We start from the raw sequence: 27,370 nt of genomic DNA, 5'->3' as shown, positions 1-27,370 counted from the left end.
CTATTTAAAATAATAAAATTAGTGATAATTATTGTAAATTATTATTATTAAACAATTGAAATTAAAATATACCAGGAATTGCCAAAAAATCTCTGGCCATTTGAGACAAGTTTGTGAATTTATTTTCATGAACCTATAAAAAAATATTCAATAATTAATATAAAACTCCTAATAATATAATAAATAATGCTATTTGTTTGTTATTTACCTTCCAAAATGCTAAAATATCCATGTCAAAATTTGCTGATGGTTCATTGAGATATGCCTCAAGTTCATCAGTATAATCAGTATAAGAAAATTTTTGCTTTTTAAACATGAGCTGCAAAGGAATTCCATAATTCTTTAATTTGACTTTGCTATTGGCATCATTATCATCTTTCAATAGGTTTCAATTTCCATAGTCTTATTTCCCAAAATCTATTTTTGTATTGAACATGCTCATTAGATTATTCACTAATATTAGCCCTCCATTGCTACTGCTACTTCAGTTTTTGACATCATTTTGACATTATTAGAATGTTTAAATGAAAAAAACCAAATATAAATTTGGTACCAGAGCAGATTTGGTATGAAAATTTGTTGATCCTATTTTCGGTATTAGCAATTTGATTATCAATTTTTTTTCCGGAAGTATTATATTGTCTAAGACAAGACAAGACAGAACAGGAGTTTTCTTCCATTTAGAATTCTTTGAAAATATGGCTATCATAAAAGAGTTATATTTTATCAAATTATATTCATTGTTTTCTCTGATTGCTACTTTTAAGGACTTTGTCCTAAATTTTGTAATATAATAAAACTACATTATTCAATATAAATTTTGTAATATAAACATTCAACCTAAGATTTTGTAATATAGTTGAACTTACACTAAATACAACTATTATAATTCACTATAATGATTGAAAGGTAACTAAGATTCTGTTTAATATTTGAATAAAATTTATGTGAATCATATTTTAAAATAATTGTTTCATAAATGCACACTCAAAATTTTCTAAATATTCACTATATTTTGTAATAATAATTGATAATTCATCAATATGTAAACCTTTTCCCTATAAAAAAAATTCCGGAAAAAACTCCAATAAATGATCATTTTTCTAGTTTTTATTCCAAAGAAACTCAAAGATCTTAATTTAAATGGTTTAGTAACTATACTTAATAATATTAGAATATTAGAGTTAAAAGAATAAAGAACTCTGGAGAGGTGTATTATAAATAATTGATTTTGTCCATTTATATTATACTGATGTTACGCGGATTTGTGCCACATCGAAGATTCAAGAAAGTGGCATAAGATTCCAATGATCAGTGGTGTAACAGTGTAACTTATACTTTTTATAACTTATACTTAGTTTAATTTACACCCAGTGTAATTTATACAAAGTTTAACTTATACATGGTATAATTTATACCAAAATTACGAACAATATAAATAGAATGGGTGAATGAGGGGATTTTAAAAAGGGATTTTATTAAGTGTTGATTTTAGCTTAGTTTAGTTTTCAATAATTTTATTGGTAATATTGCAGATCGCCGGTGGAGGCAGCAATATTTTATCTTTTTGTTATGTACCCAATGAGAGCCAAATTATCTGCCAATATATCTCTAACAAAGGGAATGTATGCGGACAAGCTAGTACCTGAGAAGAAGGATGCAAAATTCATTGGAAAAGGTGACAGCGAAACTCTTGCAAACAATGTGGGAAACAAACTACCTCAATCTATGGTATGTGTAATTTACATGTAGATAAGTATCATTCGAAAACATATTATCATAGGAAGAAACTAAATGCCTTAGACAAATCTGCCCTAGAAAAATCTGCCTTAGGAAATTTTTGACTTCCAGAGGCAGAAGCGAAATAGCAAATTAACTTTATTAGGACACTAGAATGGTTTCTTGAATGGTCTGGCCTAGGTGGCCTAGGTGGCCTAGAAAAAATCGGACTTTTTTACTTTTTATTTTTTATTTTTTATCTACAGATATAGTGAAAAAATAGTATACATATACCATAGCATATACATAGCATACTGACACATATACCAAAAAGGTACCATAAAAAATATTCATTTTTTTTTCTAGAACTTTATTTTTTACTAGGATACCTAAGGCACCTAGGGGAGACAATACAGGAATAACTAGAAACGAAAAAAGAACACTTTCTCGTATAACAAACTTAGTGATCCAATAAAATTCTAATATTTTTCCTAGGACACTAGTGTACTTTTTGGCAATCAAATGGCCTGGCCGTATTGCACCTCCAACCTCAGACATGAAATTGGCATACATATACCAGCAAAATAGTTGGGTTGCAAGATGGTGCACTTCCAGCAACCAAATGGGCTGGCCATGGTAAAGCATATTGCCAAACCAAATTTCGTGAGTGACTCTCTCATGTGACAATTTCGAATTTTCAGAAAACCTGTTAACTCTCAGGTTTTATATCACGTGATAATTTAAAATATCCCTTAAACATCTCAAAAATGAAACTTGCAAATAATCCAAGATGGCTTCCCTCCCTCAATCAGTGTATGATCTTTTTTTTTATTTTCTCAGCATAATGATCACCAAACAACTAATTTAATTAAGGGGTTGATCTATCAAGGAAAATAATATTTTCATATAATGTGTAACAAGTATTTCCGATTACAAAGCAATTTTGTTATTTGTTTTTTTTTATTAAACTTAAATATAATAATAGCAGTAATATAAAATAAACAGTTTTAATGGTCCTACCCAATAGCTTTTCATCTACTTAGTCAAATTATTAAATTGAAATGGATGAAATACCGCAAATTTAAAAAATTTAAATTAGGCTATTGTCAACATGACTCGCGACTTTTTAACTAACAGTTTTGTTAACCCTTGTTTGATGTTAACTGTTACTTTATCCATTGGATTGACTCTGCTCAAAAAACAAGCAAATTAGTATATACTAAATATTTAATAAAATACTTCCAATTTTTATTACAACTTACTTAGTAATAAGCAGAATCTTCAAATCGAGTCCTAGGGGCCATATTTTTTATCACTTTTCCATATTTATTACTTTCATCATTTACATAAGAACTTCCTTCTATTACTAGTAATTTATTATATTCTACTCCAATTGTTAATTGATTCTTTGAAATTATACAAGGAGTATAAATAATAATTGTATAGCTGTAAAATAAAATAAAAATACATAAATATATAAAATTGAATGCAAATCCTTTACAACAGAAATAAATAATACAAACTGTGTATCATTTTCATATAATGTATATGGTAGTGGTGAAAGTTCTTGTGAAAGTTCTGGTTTGTCTTGAGAAGGTTGGTCTTGGGCTGGTATTTCTTTTTCCTCTTGTTCCTATTGGCAGTTATTAGTATAGTTAGTTTAATAAATTTTAGTAGTAAACATTAAAAGTGAGCTTATAACTAGCCACCATTATGCTTAGAAAATCTTGAACTTCTGGTTTATTTATTTCTAATGCTAAATTTTCTGAAAGTTTTTTTGCTTTATTATCTTATGCTAACTTGAAGATATTGGGATCCTGTAATGTTACATCTAATTAGGACCCCACCTACTACTAAGATATATCACTGGTAGAAATTTCACTTTCATATGAAACCTTACCTTAGGATTTGCTTAAATTCTATTGGTTAATTAACTAAAAAGGAAAAAAATCATAACAATGTAACATGAAATTTCCTTTTATAGTAGGATTTTTAAAGAGCTTTATATGTAAACCTTACCTTAGACCACAGGGTGACTTATCTTAGTAGTAGGTGGGGTTTTATCTAATTGTTGTTGTAATATCTGAGAAATTTCTTTGATATTGTCATTCATGTATTTAATATTAACAGACAAATATTGTAAAACACTTAGGACACCCCAACTTCAATATCCATTTATTCTGAGATAATCAATTATATGTTTTTCCATAATAAACTATAAAATAAATCAAGTGATTAGATGATCATCTAAGCAAGTATGATAAAAATTCAGGCCTTACAAAGATTAGCACTCGTAGTGAGTACTGCTCATGTAAGAAAACTTGAAATACATATGCTTAAAAACTCGTAGTAATGAGAACTCATGTACAAAATAGTGAATACTTATCCCATAGATATTATATTCATATTGCTATAAGGAAGAAACATAATCAAACTCTCCTCCAGATCTGATAGACCTTATAAGCAATTTAAACAAAAAAAAGTTTAACAAAATTTTTTATACTTGCCTAGTCATAGTCATGAAGAGTGAAGAGTAAGAGAGTAAGAAACACAAATGCACTCAAAGCAAAGAGAAATTGCGAGAAGGAGTTGGTCTATATATATTAAATTATAATTGCTACGCGAGTACACGTCATCACTACTGTAACATCTAAACCCGTGATAAATCACATTGCCACCTTAGATATTAACATAATAATATAAATAAATACAATAATATGCTTGGTTTAATAGTATTAAATAATAAATAATTATATCAAAATATTTGTAATCATTATTCTTTAATTCCCTTGGGGTGGTCATATTATCCTCTGAATTTATATTTGTTTTTGTTACATTAAATTCATGATTTCATTTATGAGTACTGTGTAATGACTTAAAATAATATTTCCCACAAATTCTTAAAATAATAATTTCCATAAATTCGATACTTTACCCCACAATAATCATCATAAGTTGACCCCTTAATTGTGAAACCAAATTATTTCATCATTAACGTCATGATCTACAAATTAATCACCTGATATTCTGAATTATCTGATTTAATGATCTACTAATTTAATATCATTGTGGACCAATTATCCTTTGTTCATATGATTCGTAGTTTAACGTCTTTGCGGACCAATTATCAATGCATCATATGATTCGTAGTTTAACATCTTTGTGGACTAATTGAAAATACAATTTTTAAACTAAAAATTTATATACTATAGTACTGCACCTCACAATTATTAAATTTACTAGGTAAGTTACAGCATTACAACTCTCCCCTGCATGGAAATTTGTGACCTCACAAATTATTTCCATAAGAATCAAACTCATGTCTTGAAGTAGTAGGTACAAATTATACCACTAAATCAAGCATGCATTGTCACTTGACTTTGCTGTGTCTTATCAAATATTTTCTACTGCGGTTGGTCAAATATTCTCCTCCTGTGGCTGTGGTTCATCACATAATCTACTGCATCTCTTTGTGTTACTTTGTATTTCCAAAATTTCTTATTTGGTGATGATCTACCTTCTTCTTTCCTTATTTAGTAATTTCTAATTAATTATTTAATTTGAAATCTTATCCCTCCCTACTATAGGTATATGATTTTTCTGACATTATCGTCAAAATATTTTTTTAATCCATTAATATTTTCAATTCTGAATTTCCATTGGTTTATCTTTTGCACTTTGTTGATTTTCCCATCGGTCATGTTATTTCAACATTTTTGCTGATCATTTATTAATTGATTGTTGTGCCTTTTTAACAGCTTAGAATTTTGCTTCAAATATAATTCAATGGTTTTATCTTCCTTTTAATTTTTTTTTCCAGAAATTAATTTATTTCATTTCATTGCTTGTCTTGTAATATTTTCTTCTTATAATTTCTTTAATTATTTTCTTCCTCTTGTTTGCAGTTATTTTTCATTAGGATTTTGATTTTCAAATTTGGTTTGTGATTATTTCGAATTTTCATGACTTTTTTGATGTTGTCATGTGATATTTTTGTAATTATCACTTTATTTCCTCACAATTGTCACTTCATTTGGAAATTTTCATGGTATTTTTGTACTGGATTTCTTTTAGGTCTTTTCTTAAAAATTTTCATTAATTTTCCCAATTTTCCAGAATTATTTTACCTCTTTCTTTTTGTTATGTGATTTTAATCTCACATGATTTCAGATCGTCTGATTCCATCAGATTTGATTAGTGTTATTCTTTTTCATCCCAAGAAAAAGAATAAAAGAATCAAGGTTTTTACTATTTTAAGGTAGGATTTAATTATTTTAAATAATTAATTTTTGATTTGGTCTGAATTTAATCCTTTTTATAAGTTTTCATTTATAGGTTTTGTTCTTCTATTATTTCTCCTATTCTTCTGGCAAATGTTGATACATTTGTGTTGGTGGAATTGATTCAAGTTCAATATTCTTTAACCACCTTTTTGTTTGTCTCCTTTTTATTTCCATCATTTTCATGTATTTATGCATTATTGTCAGTGTATACAAATGTAATATTTGGGTATCCTTTTCTTTGATATTAAATTTTTCACATATTTTTCTGTGTCTTTTAAAATTTGACTTTGATATTTCTCTGTTACAATTTCTACATTTTTCAATCTTTACTTCCATTTTTCCTTTTCCTTTACATGGTCTCCTAAAATGACTGTTTGATTTTCCAGCCTTAAACCAATCTACACAAATTTCACATTGTTTTTTCCTTATGATAACAACGTTTTTCACCATTACTTGCTGCATATTACTATTATTTTGAAAGTGGAGTTTCATCCTATATTTATATATTTTCACATTATTCTTCAGTTTTTAATAACAATCTCTTGCATAATTTATTTCTTTTGTTGTTTGTTCTTTTATTAGTGAAAATTGTTTTAACTTTGTGCATTTTTTATTGGCGTTATTTAATATTATTTTTTACTGAATGAACTATGGTGAAACTATGTTTAAATAAAATATATTGCAAAGAATTTTATTTATTTTATAATTTCTTTCATGTTTTAATACGACTCAATGTTTTTAATATTATATTTAATTTTATATTTAAATCATATATATATTACTAATTATTATAAATTGAGTGTTTAATTTTTAAGGCTTAATAAATTTTTGAAAAAGATTTTTTTCGTTTCAATATATAAAAATCACGTATTTGATTGGATATGTCATGTGATCGCAGATTATTTCTGTGTTGTGTATTTGACAACCCAACAACGATTTCAAAGAAAGGGCATTTTCAAAATCAGAGACTTTAAATGATAATTTCACGTGAAGAGGGGAAACTTAAATAGTTAAAAACGCCGAATAAAACCTAAAGATAACTTATAGGAGAGATTTTTTTTAGTTTAAAAACATAAATAACATCTTTTTTTTGGATTTTTTTATAGGGATTGGTTTTTGACTCTTGTGTAAGTGAGTATTATTCAGGGTGTGGAATCTTTTTTTTTCATTTTAAGAATGTAACTAACATTCTTCAAATCGATGTCATTTTATTTGTAATACATTATTAATTAACGTCATACATTAATTTTATAAAAATCTCGTTATCGTATGGACACGTTTTAACAAATTAATTATTATTTTTTTTTAATAATAAATATATATAAGTATAATTTGTTTCACCATAAACATTTTTAATGATACAATTTTTTAAATACCTTAACTAAATTTTTTGAGGGATTGCTAGACGTCGCCTGGGTTTTTTTCCAAATATGTCACATGATGTACAAAATATAGAGTAAATTTATTAATCGGCTGACGGCTGATTTTTTTAACTTAGCTAATTTTTGATCGGTTAAACATAAAATTTTTACCGCAAAAGATATTCCTTAAACAAATTTTTTGCAAACATCTTTATTCAAAATAATCTTATTTAATGAAATTTTATTTGCAAATATTAAAATTTAAGTCACACATTTACGATTTTAAAGAAAAAATCACCTCAATGAAGTGATACAAACAATAACAATAAATAAAAAAGATAAGTAAATTACAATGATCAATAAAAATGAAAAGGAGTGATGGAAGACGACACTTAAAATAACGCAAATGAGGATGAATTATTAGTATTATTAATTATTTGTTTATTTGACTAGTTTGTACTTCCTTTGAAAATTTTCTCATGATTTCTATCCAATAAATTTCACAATCGCGACCTCTTTTTTAATTAATTAGCATAAGGAAGGCATTCAATGCCTTCCTTTGAAAATTTTGCATCCAATAAATTTCGCGATCACGACCTTTTTTTTATTAATTAATTACCATAAGGAAAAAAATAAAAATTTTAGTTAAAATATTAGCATTTTTTTCATTTTTTACAAGCCTAATATATAATTTAATTTTGAAAAATCACGCTTAAAATAATGACAAAGTGTAATTTATTCAATCTAATATACAAAAATATGTGATGAAACAAAATTATTGACAATTCTTTAATTTCATTCTACATTCAAACATCAAATCATTAATATATTATTGTAAATATAATTTATATCATTCTAATATTATAAACCCCTATAAAAAAATCGGATACGTTTTTTATAAAGTTTTTATACGATTTTTTTTCCTTAGAAATAACGTATCATGAAAGGATACGGAAAAATGCACAATTCCGTATCACTAAAAATATGGTTTGGATACGGAATTTACACGGGATTCGTATGGAATTTACATGATTTGATCACTGATTTTATCATGAAATTTATACGATTTTATTACTGAATTTACCATTATATTACAGTTTATTATAGTTGTATTTACATAAATTTAATTCTACTTTATTAAATTAAATATAAATTAAAAATTAAACAAATACAAATATATTAAATACATTATTAAAATTCCCTTCCTTATCAAAACCACCTATTGCAACCTAAATTATCTATAATATGTTCAGATTCATTCAGAGTCAAAAAACCTAAAAAGAAAAAAGAAACATGAGAATGTTTAACTTAACCGGAAACCAAAACACCCTCATATAGTATCTGCAATCGTCCAAGTCACCAAGGGTCAGTATTCCTACAAAAAAGAAAAAGAACTCCAAAATGTCTGACCTACATAAAAGAAAAGAATCATAAAACGTCTGATGAAAAGAAACCAAAACAACTTACAAGAAAAAAATCCAGAATCTGAACCAAACTTACAAAGAAAAAAGAAAATTTGAACTGACCTAAAAAAGAAAAAAATCCTGTACCATCCTACAAAAAGAAAAGGAATCCCAAACTAATTTACAAAAAAAAGAAAAAAGAAACTTTCAAAAAAAACCTGTTGGCCTATGAAAAAAAAGAGATAATATAAATAAAAAAGAAAGGGTAGTGAGTGGTGAATGAACAAATCAAAAAAATATTTTTCTTTAAAAAGAGGGGTGACGAGTTAAAAAAATTTTTTTAAAAAAAAAGGGAGGATGTCAAAGTTAGAAAAATAAAAAATTTTTTATAAAGAATAAAAAGAAAATTTTTTTTTTAAAAAAAAGGAAAGGGTGGTGAGTGGGGAATAAAAGAATAAAGTCAAAAAAAAATTTTTTTAAAGGAGTGACGAAAAAAATTTTTTTTTAAAAGGATAGTGATGAAAACAAATTTTTTAAAGGAGAGTGACGAAAAAAAAATCTGAAAAATTTTTTAAAATAAAAAAAAAAAACAAAATAACAAAAGACAAAAGAAAGGAAAGATAAAAAGGAAGATCAAAGTAATTGTTAAGGGTTTATATAAACAAGTTAACATTAAACATGGCAGGGAGCTATAGTCATAGTATAATTAGAACTGTAATAATTCTGACTTTTTTTTAATTAAGTTGGTTTATACTACCATACAGGATCATAATTATGATAAATAGTTTTTAAGATTTAAAGAGAATTTCTAAATTTTAACTGGTGGAAAAATTACTGGTAGATCATGTGATTGTGTATTAAATATTCATGTGATTTATTATGATGATGCAATTTCATTTGGCTCGCTTCGCTCGCCGGGCTTTTCTAGCCAAACTATAACTTTCACTTTATTTGCAAAATTTTTGATTATATTTAACATATCTATAAAAAAAAATGAGAAATTACTCTTAACTAGCTATTAACATAATTTTTTTCTCATTTGGTAAAGGATGATCATTTTCGGTTTATTTTGCTTGTTAATCATTTTTGGCTTAGTTATTTCACTTGTTAATCATTTTAAGGTTAATTATCTTGATTGTTGTTTATTTTTTGGTTTAAAAATAAAAAAATATATATATCAGAATATGTGATTAACTTTAAATAACAATACAGAAAGATTGTTTATTACTTGATAAAGCATTTATTTAATATTTACTATCATCATTTTTGGAATTACGGCTCTGGAAAAAAATTTTTCACGATTATATTGTAATAAAACAATTCTACTATCCGATTGCTGATCATTTTTAGTTCTGGAAAATTATGATAACTGAATATCATAATAATAAGGCAATGATAATGAAATTTTACCATTTAGTTGTTGTTTATTGTTTTGTTTCAAAATAAAAAATTACTTGATATAACATTTATTTAATTTTATCATCCAATTGTTGAGAAAAAAAAAATTTTATGATAACATTATAATAAACAACAATTTTATTATCTGATTGTTAATCATTTTTAGAATTACTACCCTGAAAAAATTTTCATGATAGCATTATAACTAAAGTTGCCTGCCAAAACTCTACAGGCTATTGTCGAAATGTCGAAACTAAAACCTGTAGAAATGCCGAAATGCCGAAATAGTTTCGACATGTCAAAATTGTCGAAACCCAAACATATTACGTTTCACGTAATAACTCGGCATCCAATGATCGTAGAAAGATGCACCATAGCTCGTTGGGATCGTCTCGTAACGACGAGTCGAATGGTGGTTAGATCGTCTTTCTACGATCACTGGATGCCGAGATATTGAGCGAAACGTCAAAAATCAGCATTTTGTATTTTGCGATACTGCGCCATTTGACGTTTCACTTAATAACTCGGCATCCAATGATCGTAGAAAGATGCACCATAGCTCGTTGGAATCGTCTCATAACGACGAGTCGAATGGTGGTTAGATCGTCTTTCTACGATCACTGGATGCCGAGATATTGAGCGAAACGTCAAAAATCAGCATTTTGTATTTTGCGATACTGCGCCATTTGACGTTTCACTTAATAACTCGGCATCCAATGATCGTAGAAAGATGCACCATAGCTCGTTGGAATCGTCTCATAACGACGAGTCGAATGGCGGTTAAATCATCTTTCTACGATCATTGGATGCCGAGATAATAGACGAAACGTCAAACGGCGCAGTAGCGCAAAATACAAAATGCCGATTTTTGACATTTCGCTCAATATCTCGGCATCCAGTGATCGTAGAAAGACGATCTAACCACCATTTGACTTGTCGTTATGAGACGATTCCAACGAGCTATGGTGCATCTTTCTACAATCATTGGATGCCGAGATATTAAGCGAAACGTCAAAAATCGGCATTTTGTATTTTGCGCTACTGCGCCGTTTGACGTTTCGTCTATTATCTCGGCATCCAGTGATCGTAGAAAGACGATTTAACTACCATTCGACTCGTCGTTATGAGACGATTCCAACGAGCTATGGTGCATCTTTCTACGATCATTGGACGTCGAATTATTACGTGAAATGTAATATTTTTAGGTTTCGACAATTTTGACATGTCAAAATAGTTTTGACAATTTTGACATGCCGAAACTCCCTAATTTCGGCAGGCAACTTTAATTATAACGATAATGTAATGACGACGATAATGAAAATTTACCATTTGATTATTGTTTATTTTTTTGTTCAAAATAAAAAAAAAATGTATCTATATTTAAATAAGTAATAATACAAACAAATTGTTTATTTACATAATATTAAAATTTGTCATCCGGTTGTTGATCATTTTTGGCTAACAAAAAAATTATTTAGTTTTCACATGATTTGCTAAAAATTTTATCCCATAATTATTAAGCAAGAAAGATCATTCTATATAAGTGCAATATCACCCTATGGGTGGGTGGGTGGAGCGTCACGTTATTGTTATGACTTGAAATGATTGACATGTCATGATAGGTTAACGTTAACTTAACGTTAACATAAGATTAGTTTTTGAGTGATTTCCATTTTAAGATGCTGATCCCCCATCTTTGGTATTGATTTGCTGATTATATAAATACTTTTCAAATCAAGCTTTTCTATTTTAGTACGATCGGCAACCAACAAATCTTTTAGTGTTTTAAAAACAAAAAAACGTACCATAACAAAACAATAAACAATCACGTGATCACGTGTTATGATACGGGATGATTGTAAAATTATTTTCTAAAATATTAAGTTTAAAAATTCCGTATACATTCCCACATTATTAATTTTTTCCGTATACATTTCGTATACGTTAGTTTTTTAAAAAAATGTTCAAAAATGAATTTCTTATTAAATATACGGAATTTGTATACGGAATCTATAGAAACGTACATAAAATGTATACAAAACGTATCCATTCCATATACAGATTTCTTATAGGGAACATAATGTATACATATCATTTTATTATTTTTTGTTGACTAATTATTATCATATTAAATTCTAATTATAAACAAAAACTACTGTAACCATCTTTAATTTACTTAGTATTACATTATAATACTAAATTTTTCTATTTAAACAAAATCATTGGTCCCGCCAGCAGATTTTTTTTTGTGAGAAGATTCAGTTTTTTTGTAGATCAGTTTGGGAGTCCTTTCCTTTTTGTAGGATTGTTCAGGATTTTTTTTCTTTTTTTAGGTCAGTTCAAATTTTCTTTTTTTTTTTTTTTTGTAAGTTGGGTTCAGATTCTTTTCTTCTTGTAGGTTGTTTCAGTTTTGTTGCTTCAGAGTCTTCTTTTTTTGTAGGTCAGTTTTGGATTTATTTTGTTGTTTTGGTTTCTTTTTCATTAGACGCCTCATAATTCTTTTCTTTTATGTAGGTCAGACATTCTGGAGTTCTCTTTCTTTTTTTGTAGGAATGCTGACCTTTGGTGACTTGGACGATTGCAGATACTATATGAGGGGGGGTTTTGTTTCCAATCTTTTTTTTTGTTCTTTTAGGTTGTTTGACTCCAAATGAACCTGAACTTATAGATAATTTTGGTTGCAATAGGTGGCCTTAATAAGGAGGGAATTTTCATAATGTATTTGTATTTTGTTTATTTTTTATTTTTTATTTAATTTATTGCTGTTTTCTAATTACTGTGATCTAACATTATTTAATAAAAAAAAAAAATTTTTGAGAAAATATGTGAAAATAAAAATTTTATTGCATTTTCAAATAAAGGAGGTTTGATTATAAACTAAAATTATAATTTTAAGAAAAAATTTTCAATTTTTAAATAAGTTTGCTTATAAATAACTTTTTAAAAAACGATTTGTTACACAAAATTTAAAAAGTTACTTATAAGTAAACTTATTTAAAAATTGAAAATTTTTTCTTAAAATTGTAATTTTCAGCTTATAATCATACCTCCTTTATTTGAAAATGCAATAAAATTTTTATTTTCACATATTTTCTCAAAAATTTTTTTTTTTATTAAATAATGTTAGATCACAGTAATTAGAAAACAGCAATAATAAAGTAAAATTAGATTTATGTAAATATAATTATAGTAAACTGTAATACAAATAGTAAATTCAGTGACCAAATCGTATAAATTTCGTGATAAAATCAGTGATCAAATCATGTAAATTCCATATGAATTCCGTATTTTTAGTGATACGGAATTGTGCATTTTTCCGTATCCTATTATGATACGTTATTTCTAAGGACAAAAAATCGTATAAAAACCATATAAAAAACGTATCCAATTTTTTTATAGGTCGCCTTGGATTTTATTTCTTACGACTATTTTAAAAACACTTCATTGCATTAATTTGTGAGATAACATTATATGATTACCGAATAAAAACATTATAGAATCAGGCAACCGCTTGAAAGAAAGTCATCCAAATGGAAAATATAACCTCCATAACACCCAACAACGTAGGATTCGAAATGTCTGATCAGAATAAATTTTCAGCTTTCGATATAACGATTCTCAGGTTTTCATCTCAAATTCGCTAGCGAAGATTCAAACTGATCTGTCATAAGGGATATTTGACGTATGGTTAAATGTCACGTGTTGGAAATTTGCTGATCGTTGATCACACTTTTAGGAAACGTCGCGATCGTCGCGTCGCTTGATATTGTGCTTGATATTATCAAAGTAGCAGCATCATACTTCTTTAGCCTTTTATAAAACTTAATAATAAAGCGGTAATCCCTATACACACCTGGCGCCTCCATACCTGGCAACATTTACGTGTGGCACTTTTGGCGAAAGATAAACAAGTAATAGTTAATAGGATGAATTTTTTTTTATTTTTCTTACCTTACCTTTAGGATTCCACTTTAATAGTTTAGTCAACAAGGCTGAGCCAAACGGCTTCTGGAAATTAAAAGGCGTGGCGGTTCCATCTTTGATGGGCCTCGTATTAATGGTAGTTTGTCATTACTGCGGTACTGCGGCTAATGATAGACAGGAAAGTTGTGCGACGATATTCTGTTACAAAGGGTTATTATTATTGTTCCTCCTTCCTTGTTTGCGAAAATAATCAGAGAAATGTGTTACAAAGGATTATTTTCGTTGTTCCTCCTTTTTCCCTTGTTCGTGACAATAACAAATCTGTCACAAAGGGGATATTCATTTCTTGTTCATGGAGAAATTTTATTACAAATAGGTTATTTCGTTGTTCCTATCAGTTTCTTTTTTATTTGTTTGTGACGATAATTGGAAAAATCTGTTATAAAAGGGTTATTTAAATTGTTCCTCTTTCAGTTTTCTTTTTTAACATACTCAATAAATTTTACAACTTTGACCGTTCAATTTTATTGTTTTTAAAAACTTTTCTGTCGAATTTTATTATTAAATATGTCTGGTACAAAAAATATTAATGAATCGACTACTTGGATTGAGGAAGCTGTCGACAATAAACTTATAAAATTTTACGAATACAAAGAATTTAAGAATATTGAACAAATTGGTGCCGGAGGTTTTGGAAAAGTATATCGTGCTAATTGGAAAGATTTAGAAAAACCATTGGCGATAAAATCTTTTTTTGTTCTTGATAACGTCACTATGGAAGAAATCGTTCGTGAGGTAATTTAGCGTATAATACCTTTTTTTTTTTTCGTCCATGATTTTAAACTCAAAATATTTATTTCGAAAAATTTCAATTTTATTTAGTTAAAAAATCAACGTGAAGTTGACTTTCATGATAATATTATTCGTTGCCTTGGAATATCAAAACTTGAGTCAGGTATTATATAGTTACTTTAATAAATATATTATTCTTTTAATTGTAAAAATTCATTTTAATGATTTTTTTATTTTATTTATTTAGAAAATAATCATAATTATTTATTAGTGATGGAATACGCCGATGGTGGTAGTCTTCGAAGTTATTTGAAAAAAAACTTTAGTAACCTCACTTGGGATGACAAATATAATATGGCGTACCAGTTATCTTGTGCCGTATCATGCTTACATGGTGAAGAAATAGTGCATCGTGATTTGGTAAAATATTTTAACATTATTTAATGGTCAATAAATTATTATACTTTGCATTACTTAATTTAATATATATATTTTTTTAAATAGCACTCCGGTAATATATTAGTCCGTAACAACACAATCAAATTAGCAGATTTTGGATTGTCAAAAAGAATTGGAGCATCATCCAATATTCAATCTAAATTATTTGGAAGTGTTCCTTATATTGATCCGAAAATCTTTGGCAATAACCCATCACAAATGTCTTCATTAAATGAAAAAAGTGATGTTTACAGTGTTGGCGTATTATTATGGGAAATATCCAGTGGAAAACCTCCTTTTTATGTTGAAGATAAAAGTTATGATATTTGCCTGGCTTTGAACATTTTTCGAGGTCAAAGAGAAACTGTTGTCCCTGGCACACTTGTAAAATATGAAAGTATTTATACCAGTAAGTAAAATTTTAAATTTAATTATGATTTAAAATATTATTTTAGCTAATATTAAATTATATTTATTTTTTAGAATGTTGGGATGGTGAACCAGATAATCGTCCAACCATAAATGAAGTAGTTGATTTGTTAAAAGCAATAATTACGAAAACAGAAAATCCTCGATTATCGGGCAAAAACTCAAAATCACGTTCCATTTCAAGAGTCAATAAGTCAGAATCACCAAACTCAAAAGATTTTAAATCACGTTCCATTTCAAGAGTTAATAAGTTAGAATCACAAAACTCAAAAGATTTTAAATCACGTTCCATTTCAAGTGTCAATAAGTCAGAATCACAAAATTCAAAATTTTTTAAATCACGTTCCATTTCAAGTGTCAATAAGTCAGAATCACAAAATTCACAAGGAGAATTATCTCAATTTATTCAAAATTTTGATTTAAATAATATAAAAGAAATTGATACTATAGTAGAGTCAAATAAACCAGAGAAAATTTCAATCGAAAGAAATTTTAACGTAACTGTTGATGAAACAAATGATTTAATTTTTAAATCATTAAATAAAGGAATTGAAGCAAAATTAGTAAAAGAGAAAGTTATTGAATATTTTAATAATTCCAATACTAAATCAAAAAAATTTTATAATTGGTTATTAAATAATCAAAATACTTCAAATTCCATTTTTTTACTTGGATATTTTAATTACTTTGGAATTGAAAAAAATAAAGATAATAAGAAAGCATTTAACTTATTTATTAATGCATCAGAAAAAGATCACTTATTAGCACAATTTTTTGTTAGTGAATGTTATCAATATGGATATGGAACTAAAAAAGATATAAAAAAAGCTTTTATATTTTATGAAAAAGTGGCTAATAAAGAATCAGCTATGGGTCAAGTATTAATTGGATATTTTTATGAAAATGGAATACTAGGTATTAAACAAGATTTAAGAAAGTCTTTATATTGGTATGAAAAAGCTTCAAATAATGGAAATATAGTAGCAATGCATAATTTAGGTAGATGTTATAAAGATGGATATGGTGTTGAAAAAGACTATAATAAAGCTTTTGAATTGTATAAGCGATCAGCTGAAGGAGAATATTTAGGTGGAATAGCAATGTTAGGATATTGTTATTATAATGGTATTGGAACTAAAGTTGATAAGCGAAAAGCAATTGAATTATATCGAAAATCAGCAAATTCAGGAAATATGTTGGCACAATATAATCTTGCAGATATATATGAACATGGAAGAGGAATTACAAAAGATATGAACGAAGCAATTCGTTGGTATGAAAAATCTGCCAGTCAAGGAAACCCGGATGCACAAAATAAATTAGAAATACTTCAAAAAAAGTAAATAATTTATAATAAATTCTTTTTTTTTTACAAAGTTATTTAAATTTGTTGTAGTTTTGTTACATTATTTTTTTTTCTATTCATTTATTAAATAGTTAGTATAATATTCTAGAGTATAATAAATATAGACTTAATATTAATAATAATAATAAATTCTATGAGAAAGATTATTAAATTTATTAAAAATACATCCTTTTACTTTTGAAATAAAATGTCATTCTAGGACTACAAAATTCATGAGAATCTAGAATCTATCTTTTTCTAAACAATCAAATTTGCTTAAATAGTTAATTCATATTCTTAAGCACTACCTTTATAAAATAATTGTATATATGAAGAATAGATGGTAGTATTTAGCAACATATTTTATATATAAAGCGAAAATTTTAAATTTTCATGTAAACAAATATTACTAGTATTTTTTTTTATTATAAATTGTGTTCAAAAATTTCGTTTGAATACTTTGCATATACCTATGTCACTACAACATGGCTTTACCCGCCAAAATAATATTTACTATTACTTTACCAAAATTCTCGTGGAAGTAATATACTTTCAGTTTTTAGCCAAAAAATTATATAATTATTAAAAAGCGAACGTTTAACAAATGGTGGGAACTTCTGACAAATAATTAATAGTCTAAAAAAATATTTATATTTATATACATTATGTTTGTAAAGTTATTAATTTTATTAAGTAAAATCGTTTATTAATTAACATACTATAATAAAGGACGGTCTGTTAAAATTTTGTGCCACCTTAAAGTGTATTTTTTCATATTGTTTACCGAACTGCTGGATCATTTGGTGTAATAAATGATTTCCTTTTTCAAAAAAAATCTCCTTTTATGGTATATGTTTTATATGTTGATTTCTATATTGATTTCTATATCGATTTCTATATCGATTTCTATATCTGTTTTATAATATGTTTTATGTTTTATAAATCTGTTTTGCGATTTTTTTTTTTTTTTGCGAACAACGGTTGTTTATATATGTGTAGATTTTACTATTTGTTTAACTATTTGTTTAAAAATAATGATTAATAATTTATTAGTAATTAGTAATTATTTTTAGTAAATATAAATATTATAAAAAAAAATACAATTAAAACAATCATATTTTTTCGTAATTATTGATTATTAATTATTAATTATTAATTAATTAATTAATTTAAAAAACAAATGTGTTGTCATAAATATGACTTCACCAATACTAAAATAGTATAATCAATTTTGGGAAAATTAAGCTAAATTTGGATAGTAAAATTTCTAGTGATATTCTATAGTAAGTTATAATTTTTTAATCATTTTTTATTTCCTACTATACTTTTATTATTATGATTATAAAAAAAATACTTTTAAATTAAAAATACTATTTTAATACTGTAATTTATATGTTATTTATTAACTTTTTGCAAATTAGTTTATTATATTTTATGATCAAACAAAATGATATTTTTTTAAATTCTTATATAAATTTCTATATTGATTTCTACTTCAATTTTATAATTATAAAAATATATACATTTATTTATATAATTATTAATTAATTAATTAAGATTTAGGAGGAATGCTTATATACCTATAGATTCACTATATTTTTTTCTAATAATTATTATTTATTAGTGATAATAATTAAATAATAATTATTATAAATTTTTTTTTTTTTATTTTTTTTAAAAAAAAATACTAAAAATGGTATGACCAAATTCGGAAAAACTAAACTCCACTAACTTGAAATAGAAAGATCATCAGATGGATAATACTGCGACAAATCAGTTAAGTGAAATATTTATTAAATAATTTTTTGAAGAACATCTATTGTACCTATTGTTCAATTTCCATAATTATCATTAATCATCATAAACAACAATAGTTATCTGATTATTGTTTAATTACAAATAATTATTGGCTAATTATCTTTTTTATTAATAGAATTGCAGAAGATTGGTAAGTTATTCCACTTCTAGGATAAATCATTTTTTTTTATTATGAAATTTATGATTAAGGAATATTAAAGATTGGAAGTAAAAGCATCTGAACCTTTGCCATTTTCCAGACCATTACAAGCATATAATTAGACCATTTTATTTAAACCAAAATATGTAGTAATTAAATAATAAAAAATTTATAGATCATAATAAATTAAAAATAAATAAATAAATAAAAATATATATTTATATAAAAGCACTAAATACATTTATAAAACATTCTTATGCATAATATTACAACAAATTGAATTTCTTATTTATTAAATCATTATGACCATAATTTAAAAAGTACTCTATAATATATTAAAATTTGAATGCTATTCCTTTATTCTATGAAAATATATTAAATAGCTAAAAAAATGTTCTTTAACTATTTCTAAAAAAATCAACTTACACATTTTTTTTATTACTCATAAATAGAAAAACATATCATAAATTTCCAATTATCTACTATATTTACTTTAATAATAGTAATCAATTATAATATCACAAGTTCATTTTAGGTAAATAGTTTATAAACAAAAAAGAATACACCATCACACCATAATCTTACCATCCATAAATTTAGATAATACAAAAAATAATTACTACTAGCGGCGACAAAGTCGCCGCACTTCAGAATCCTTTAGTTCTAATATTAGAATGATTTACCGTAATTATAATTGTTTGTAATACCATCTTTCATTTTTTCCAACAAATTGAAATTTGACCGAATTTTCTTTAACCATAGATAACCTTTTGGTTTATTGCGTGATTCTTCTAACACCTTTGTCTTTAAATATAATAGTAAATTAAAAAATTAAAATTATTAATAAATGAACAAATAAATAGAATTTTAAGATACCTTATTTATTTCGTGCAAATAAGCTAAATCAGTTTCATAAATACGTCGTTCTTCGTCGTCATCAAATTGAATCCTCCAAATAACATGTAAATACTTCAATAATTTCTTCTTCATATTTATTTAATATAATCCATTATCCGCAGCGGAAAGTACATTATAGCTGTAACTTAAATATGGAATAAAAAATTTCTCTTATTATAGTATGCAGTATTTCAGTGCATGACAAAGATCATCCTTTAATAGATTAATAATAAATTAAACCAAATTATGTGTTAAAGTTCTTTTGAAAAATCAAAAAAAGAGGAAACCATTGAATTTGAGTTAATAACGTTTAGAGTTTTTGAAGGTATGTTTTTCTTCAGCTACCATAGGATATATTTTCCAATTACAATTGGGAATTTGGGATACGTCTTTTGTGGTGCTAATATAGTGTACTTACAGTAAATCGTAGGATATCAGCAAAGTAGTAATGGAATCGACATTAGTGATATTAGAAAATCAACTGGATATTTAAGAATAACTGGGAAAATAAATCTATTTTAGAAAAATTCTTCGCCTTTGCGTGGTTTCTGAATATTCATTTGGTGAAGCCTGGCCTGACCTGCATAATGATAAATCTTAAAATTTGATGCTTGTTTCTTAGAAGAATTGTAATTTATTTACTTAAATATTACTCACGCATAATTTTTTAAAAAACTGATATTATATCGCTTTTAATAATTATGTACCATATTATTTGCAATAATGTTCAGAAAATTCGGCCAACTTAAATCAATGATTCTTATATATTTTAGTATCTTTATTAAAGTTTTTAAGAGCTAAATAGTAAAATAGAGGACCCAAATATAAATAGTGGACCCAAATATAAATAGTGATAAGTGAAGTGGATAGATAGGGTAACAAAACAAAATAAATAAAAGAATGAATTATCAACATTTATCCAACTTTTAATATGTATATTTATGATTTAACTATATCAAAAATCGGAAGTACTAATTGTTAAAATATAATATAAAAACTAAGTTTATTGGCATCAAATAATAAAATATATTTTATAATGTGGCTTAAAAAAATTCTTATGATGACGTCATTGTACATACTGTGCACGAAATAATTGCGGTACTGCGGTACTACGGCTAGATTTTGGAAGATCTTTAAGATCTTTTGTAAATGAATCAAGTAATCGAGAAGTATTACAAGCTTGTGGATGAATAGATGATTGGTCATTTTCAACAGCTGGAAGGATGTGATTTGAATCCTGGTTATAGGGAACAAGAATATTATAGAATTAAATGAAAATTTTCAGTTATATTATATAAAACGGAAATTTGGGTATAAAATAGATGATAATTATATTTTATACATATTTAAATCTAACGCTAATACGAGTTCTGTTCTTCGAAGTTCAAAGTTAAAGATAATGATCTTTGTTTTTTATCAAAATATGATAATTGCGGATACTATTTCATCTTTTTGGCGAACATAAAATCTATAATATAAATCACAGATGTAACTGATCTTCACATGATATCTCAGTTGTTTCATGTAATATGACGATATCTACTAATTTTTTCAATCAAATTGTTCATGAAAAAATTTTAATATTATAAAAAACAGTCTCGTTATTGAAAATACAGTATGATTTTATTAATGAAGTTCATCGTTTATTAATTTTTTTAGTTGTTGCTATGTCAATCTTACATTTCTGAAGAAATTTTGATAAAGCTATAAAGCTATAATGAGATACAACATCAATAACATTTCAGAAATTGCAATTTACAACAACGTATATTTGTTTATTTTGACTATACCTGTAATAATAAAAAGTTTGACTTACATGGTTGGCCAAATCAGTAAAAATTTATAGCCGATCATCAATTAATCCATGTGATATTGCCCACATACTATAATACCTATAATATTATTATTGTCTAGGCTATTAAAAAATAATCAATATCCGACATTAAATAATGTACAGTATATAGTTTATCCATTTAACTGATGCTATAAGCTATGTCACGGTCAAATAATACATTCCCAAGTATGTAACACTTATTATGATACCTCTATTATCTGTAATGTATAAATCTGTGTCATTATATCTAATTGCTGGAAAAGCTTATGCGGTGATAATTACATCGCTCAAAATTACTTGTAGCTACAGTAAATGTCCAAAGCAAAAATATATAGTAAATATAGCAATATCTATCCTTTACCAATATTAATTTACTTTTAATTTTATTATTTTTGATTATGATATTTTAGAAAAAACTTACTGTTAAGATTCATATTACAGTACAAGTTTCAGATCAATTAGCTTATGAATCAATTGATGTGACAAATGTGACTCATCTTTATAAATATAAATCTACAATACAATAACCAAATACATAATATGCGATTTTTTACTGCAAAATATTATATAGTTTTACATTATATAAAGCTTATGTATAAGTGAATACATCAGTGCTACTGATTTATAGGGGGTAAATCATATTGAAACAAATGTGACTCATACATGATAATCTTTATTTTTTTTATGAGCTATCAAATGTTTTTACAAGTATATATATACCCTCACTTTCTCAAGAAAAAATTCAAATTTCAAATATTATTTTTCAAACTTTCAAGTATTATTTTTCAAATCACAAATATTATTTTTCTCAAATATTAATCTTCTATATCAACTGAAAATGTCTTATCAATTGTGTGCAAATATTATCTCTACTGTTTTCAATGAAATACCAATCAATAAATGCTATAACCTTCCTCAACAAATCGAAACTCTTCAACAAATTGAAACTCTTCAACATCCATCATTATTTCAACATCTATCATTACTTCCATTACTTTTTTACATTCTTTTTATAATCCTTCTCATAAATACCAATCTCCTCAATCATATAATTGTTTTATTTTTTATTTCATTGAAATACATAATTATTATACTCTTTTCCATTCTTAAACATCTCCCTTCTCTTCCTTCATATCTCTATAATTTATTTTACGCTTTTAAAAATTTTTTGCTATATATATTATTATCATTTACTCTTTATATATTATCTACCTTATCATCAATTCTTCTTCATCTTCTTTTTTTGCTTAATTGCATAATTTATATTCTCCACTTTTTTTATTCTTTGCTTTATAAATTAACCTATTTATTAAATAATATAATTTCCCAATAGCTTAGTTACTATCTTTTTCTTTTCTTTTTTTCTTTCTCAATAATCTTATATTACGTAGCTAGGTCCATTGCTTACCAAATATAGCATGGAGACGTAATCTTTTACCCTTTGGTCAACTCGGGAATACTTGGCCATTCTTAGATAGATAATTTTTATAAGGGGATCGTTTGCATCGCCCAATACTAATTGGTGTCAGAGAGATCCTTTGTCTTATAAAAATTTACCCTTTTTTGATCATTTGACCATTCTTAGATAGATAAATTTTACAAGGGGATCGTTTGCATCGCCCAATACTAATTGGTGTCAGAGAGATCCTTTGTCTTGTAAAATTTACCTTTCTTGATCATTTGATCTATCTCATGTGATTTCATTCTTCACATGTGATACCCTTTATTTCATTCCTTTGTTGAGTTCTTTCCTTAATAACTTATTAACTCAACATTATCCATCACCGTTGGTTCCACAATTTTTGTGTCCAAGTTCAATTCTTGGAGGTGATTTTTCTTACTAATTAGTCTTTTTTTCAGTTTTCCATTGATGTGCGTGATATTTTAATAATGTTTGATGGGTGCAACAAAAAACATGGGGGTCAAAAAATTGTAAGCTTTCTCTCTGGTTGTGTTAATTTTTTGAAGTGTAAACTTAAAAGATAACGAATAAATTACATATTAATGTTATAAAATGGATTAAAATATAAATTTTTAAATTTTCAATAAGTATCAAACGTATTTTAGATTCAGAGTAGAAGTCACGACCAAAATGCCTTTGAAATAAATAATATTGCGCCAAAGGAAGCCGTTGAAGTCATAAAGGAGTAGTATTGCGTGGACGGGAAAATAAAGTACATACAAAACAAAGTGACCGATGATGCATCTTATCTACAACAAGTAAATAAAAAATAATTTTTGTTTTGTAAAAATAATTATTTTACTTACAAATCATATCAAAATGACGCTTCTTATATTTTGTTGTACCTGTAGTATTATTTCTTCGTTAATTTGGACATCTGAAAAAAAAAATTATTCATAATTAATAAAATTTTTGTAACTGATGAATAACGATCATACATACCATTTTTTGAAGCTTATTAAATATTTTGGAGCTACCTAAAATTATTAAAAATTTGTTATTCGTTTGTCTATTTCAACTACAAAAAAAAAAAATTTTCACGTATTACGAATAAAATTATAATACTTTTAAAATTCTGACTACTTGATTTATTAAAATCTTCGACTAAAAAAAAAAAAATTATCAACCAATTAATTTTAAAAAATATATTAAATATATTATTGTTATAAATTTAATAATTACTTACTATTTCAAAATCATATGGTGTACTGTGAAATGCTGTTAAAAAATTAAAGATATCGTAAAAAAAAAAAAAATTATTTAATACTCAATATACAACCTATGAAATCTTGAGACTATTACAATTAAAATAGAAAATTTTCAATTATACCTTCTAGTTTTATTAAAAAAAATAAATAAATAAATAAAAAAATAGAATCATCACAGCTGCTGAACCAAGACCTCCCGAGCCTAAAATTTTTTAAAAAAGTTAATGAATTAAAGAAAAAATATTCCGAAATGAAAAATGGGCGCTTACCATAGTTCTACAGCGGTAAGCGGTAAGAACATACATTACATCTTAAAAATGAGAGAAAAAAGTATTTAGTAAAAAAAAAAAATATTTTCAAAACGAAAGAATTGTGCCTGCTGTAGTACTGCGGCATCACCAATAATAAAATTCTTGATATGTAGATATCTAGCCAGAATATTCTTTCAGTTATACGTGACTTATGAAAACGAGTAATGGTATATTTACTATTTTAAATAGAGTCATTTCATTTATTATTTCATTTGGATGTTTTGAAAACGCTAAACAAGTTACGGTTAAAGATACCTTATTTAAATTAAAAATCCACTGACTAAGTATACGAGAAGACATATAGCTATACTTGTATGATGAGAATGCTTTTTCTTCTTGCTTATGTTTTTATTACGTATCCTAAAACGTGCACCGCTTGCTTTTTAAGCAAATAAGGTTTTTGCAAAGACTTATTATGATAGAAAGCGTGGCGAAATTAAAGAAGATACTGTAAGATTAATAATTTAAGCTCGTCGTCAATATTAAAGTATATTTACTTCAAATTCAGAAGGACGTTGTAAAAATTATTAAATTTTAAATTTTACCGAAAATAGTGACGTTATGCGACAATATTCGGAGAAAAAATCCGCATAAAATACTTAAAAGGCGCTTAGGTGATTAACCTTATATGGGTGTACTTTTTTAGAAGGTGGTATTTATGGAATTCGTTCGTATAATTAAACGTGAATTGAAAGAATGTTGTAAAAAAAAAATATAACCCAAACCATCTTTAATCTAGCTGGCTTTATATATTATTATTTAATTAATTAGAAAAGATTTCAAAAGAAAAAAGAACTAAGATCGAATTATCAATTTAATGTAAAGATAACTTTTTAATTGAAATGAAATGATCTTACTCTGAACATTAACGTACTAGAGAATGACTTATTTTTAATTCGGTTAATATAGTTATTCTATTTTAATTATTGTCTTAACTTGTTATATTAATAGAATTTTGCTAACTTTCTCTCTGGGAGATGTCACCTAGGTGACGTCACCTGTACTAAAAATTAAAATTTATAACTTTTATTACTGTAAATTTCAACCTTTAAAATGACATCATCAAATTAACAACTCCAGCGAACCAAACCGTACCCTAATCCTAGTCCCCTAACCATAATCCTAACCCTAATGCTAATCCCTAACCCTAAATCTCTAAATCCCTAAATCCCTAACTCTAACCCTAACCCTAACTAATCTACTATTTTTTTTATGAGTAATGTAATATACATACATACCAGATTCACATGATTTAATTTTACATAGGTGATGTCACCTGGGTTAAATCACATGGGGAGAAAACTAGTCATATACATATTAATAAATAAAATTTTTCGATTGTATCACAAAACTATATAAGAAGTTCTTGTTCCTAAAAATACAATAAAATTAACATTTGAAGTTGACACACAACGGCTAGGAATGGGGACGACTCTCGGTTCCGAACAGACACTACCGAGTTGACTTAATTGAGTTTTACCTCAGAAAATTTACAAATTATGTAATTTAATTTAATAGAATTTCTTAATTTGACAACCATATAAGAAATAGAGTTCGTTATACGCTTATTATTTGAAACAAATATATAATCATACTAGTCTGACTTGAATCTAAGCTCTAATGCAAATAATGTAAATACGGTATATGACGAATTTAGTAAATTCCACATCATTTTTACTTGCATTATTTATTATCGTTAAAATTTATATTGCTCTATATACTGTGATATCATTAAATCTAATGCAAATTTTATTATGGTGATGCAAAATTTCGATTATCACTTATCAGTAAGAACGAAACATTAACATAGACATTACATCAATAATACTTTATATAATAATTACGTGACGTCATCCAAGTGACACACATATTATTACGTGTTAGAAATAACAACAAAAACTATAGCTTTTGAGATATCAAAATAGTATGTAGTATGTACCCAATGTACCCACCAATGCACAAGATGTCATTAACGTAACAGTTCAAATGCCGTCAAAACTCGTACTAGTCAATTTAAATCTTAAAGATAGCTTATCAAAAATTCGTGTAGTTGTTCGTTTTTCTATATGTACTTTCAGTTATCAAAAAAAAGCTATCAAAATGGATCCTATTAAAAAAATATTATTCAAAAAAATATTAAACAGGTTCTATTAAAAAAAAATATATCAAACGGATCCTTCTATGTATTTGGCCCTACAAGTAATTATATATAAGTATAAACGAATTCTTAATTGCCAATTGTTACACGAACTATTAGTCACAAAATTTAGTTTCTTTCTAAGTTCTAACTGAATTATAAATGAATTTACTATCTATAATCAAATATGATTTCAGCTTTCCGTCCGACTTATATTCCAAAAATTGTAAATTCGTGATCCGCATAAAAAGTAGAGAATTTAACTATTAAAAATTGGGCAATTTTGTTATTTTCTCCTTTATAAACAAGTATGTATTTCTTAAATATAAAGTATTGTGATAAAGTTTTTTTACTATAATTCTAGATTACTGTTTAACTATACTCATGATTTCTAACATGTGTATGCATTGTTGTATGATATTATACAAAATCCAAAAAAGTAAAATTTACTCTATACTAAAGTGTTCATAAA

The 27,370-nt window shown here is 26.1% G+C and overlaps 4 protein-coding genes across 5 annotated transcripts; 2 read left to right on the top strand and 2 right to left on the bottom strand.

Moving 5' to 3' along the window:
• Positions 1–2,814: 2,814 nt before the first annotated feature.
• OCT59_024350 (uncharacterized protein) lies at positions 2,815–3,832 on the bottom strand (the record flags this gene model as incomplete). Of its 2 annotated transcripts, XM_066135376.1 has the most annotated exons (6): positions 2,815–2,908; positions 2,982–2,998; positions 3,066–3,165; positions 3,243–3,352; positions 3,620–3,630; positions 3,757–3,832. In XM_066135376.1, the coding sequence occupies 6 exons, from the start codon at positions 3,830–3,832 to the stop codon at positions 2,815–2,817; spliced, it is 408 nt and encodes a 135-aa protein (XP_065991403.1). The 2 variants fall into 2 exon arrangements, with proteins under 2 accessions (XP_065991403.1, XP_065991404.1); XM_066135377.1 differs by lacking the exons at positions 3,620–3,630; positions 3,757–3,832 and adding an exon at positions 3,429–3,431.
• A 2,245-nt stretch (positions 3,833–6,077) lies between these two features.
• Positions 6,078–6,464, bottom strand: OCT59_024349 (uncharacterized protein; the record flags this gene model as incomplete). The annotated part of the gene is made up of 1 exon (XM_025327830.1): positions 6,078–6,464. The coding sequence occupies one exon, from the start codon at positions 6,462–6,464 to the stop codon at positions 6,078–6,080; it is 387 nt and encodes a 128-aa protein (XP_025169346.1).
• A 5,660-nt stretch (positions 6,465–12,124) lies between these two features.
• OCT59_024348 (uncharacterized protein) lies at positions 12,125–12,861 on the top strand (the record flags this gene model as incomplete). The annotated part of the gene is made up of 4 exons (XM_066135375.1): positions 12,125–12,184; positions 12,535–12,604; positions 12,679–12,729; positions 12,800–12,861. 4 exons carry the CDS (start codon positions 12,125–12,127, stop codon positions 12,859–12,861), a joined length of 243 nt encoding a protein of 80 aa, XP_065991402.1.
• A 1,794-nt stretch (positions 12,862–14,655) lies between these two features.
• On the top strand, positions 14,656–17,126 carry OCT59_024347 (uncharacterized protein; the record flags this gene model as incomplete). The annotated part of the gene is made up of 5 exons (XM_025327831.2): positions 14,656–14,883; positions 14,971–15,043; positions 15,128–15,300; positions 15,385–15,727; positions 15,802–17,126. The coding sequence occupies 5 exons, from the start codon at positions 14,656–14,658 to the stop codon at positions 17,088–17,090; spliced, it is 2,106 nt and encodes a 701-aa protein (XP_025169347.1). The 3' UTR covers positions 17,091–17,126.
• Between the last annotated feature and the right edge of the window lie 10,244 nt (positions 17,127–27,370).

This window comes from Rhizophagus irregularis, chromosome 4 (assembly GCF_026210795.1).
Source record: "Rhizophagus irregularis chromosome 4, complete sequence".
NCBI classification, from domain to species: Eukaryota; Fungi; Glomeromycota; class Glomeromycetes; order Glomerales; family Glomeraceae; genus Rhizophagus; species Rhizophagus irregularis.
The sequence above is the reverse complement of the archived record's forward strand: the minus strand, read 5'-3'. Positions and strand labels throughout refer to the sequence as shown.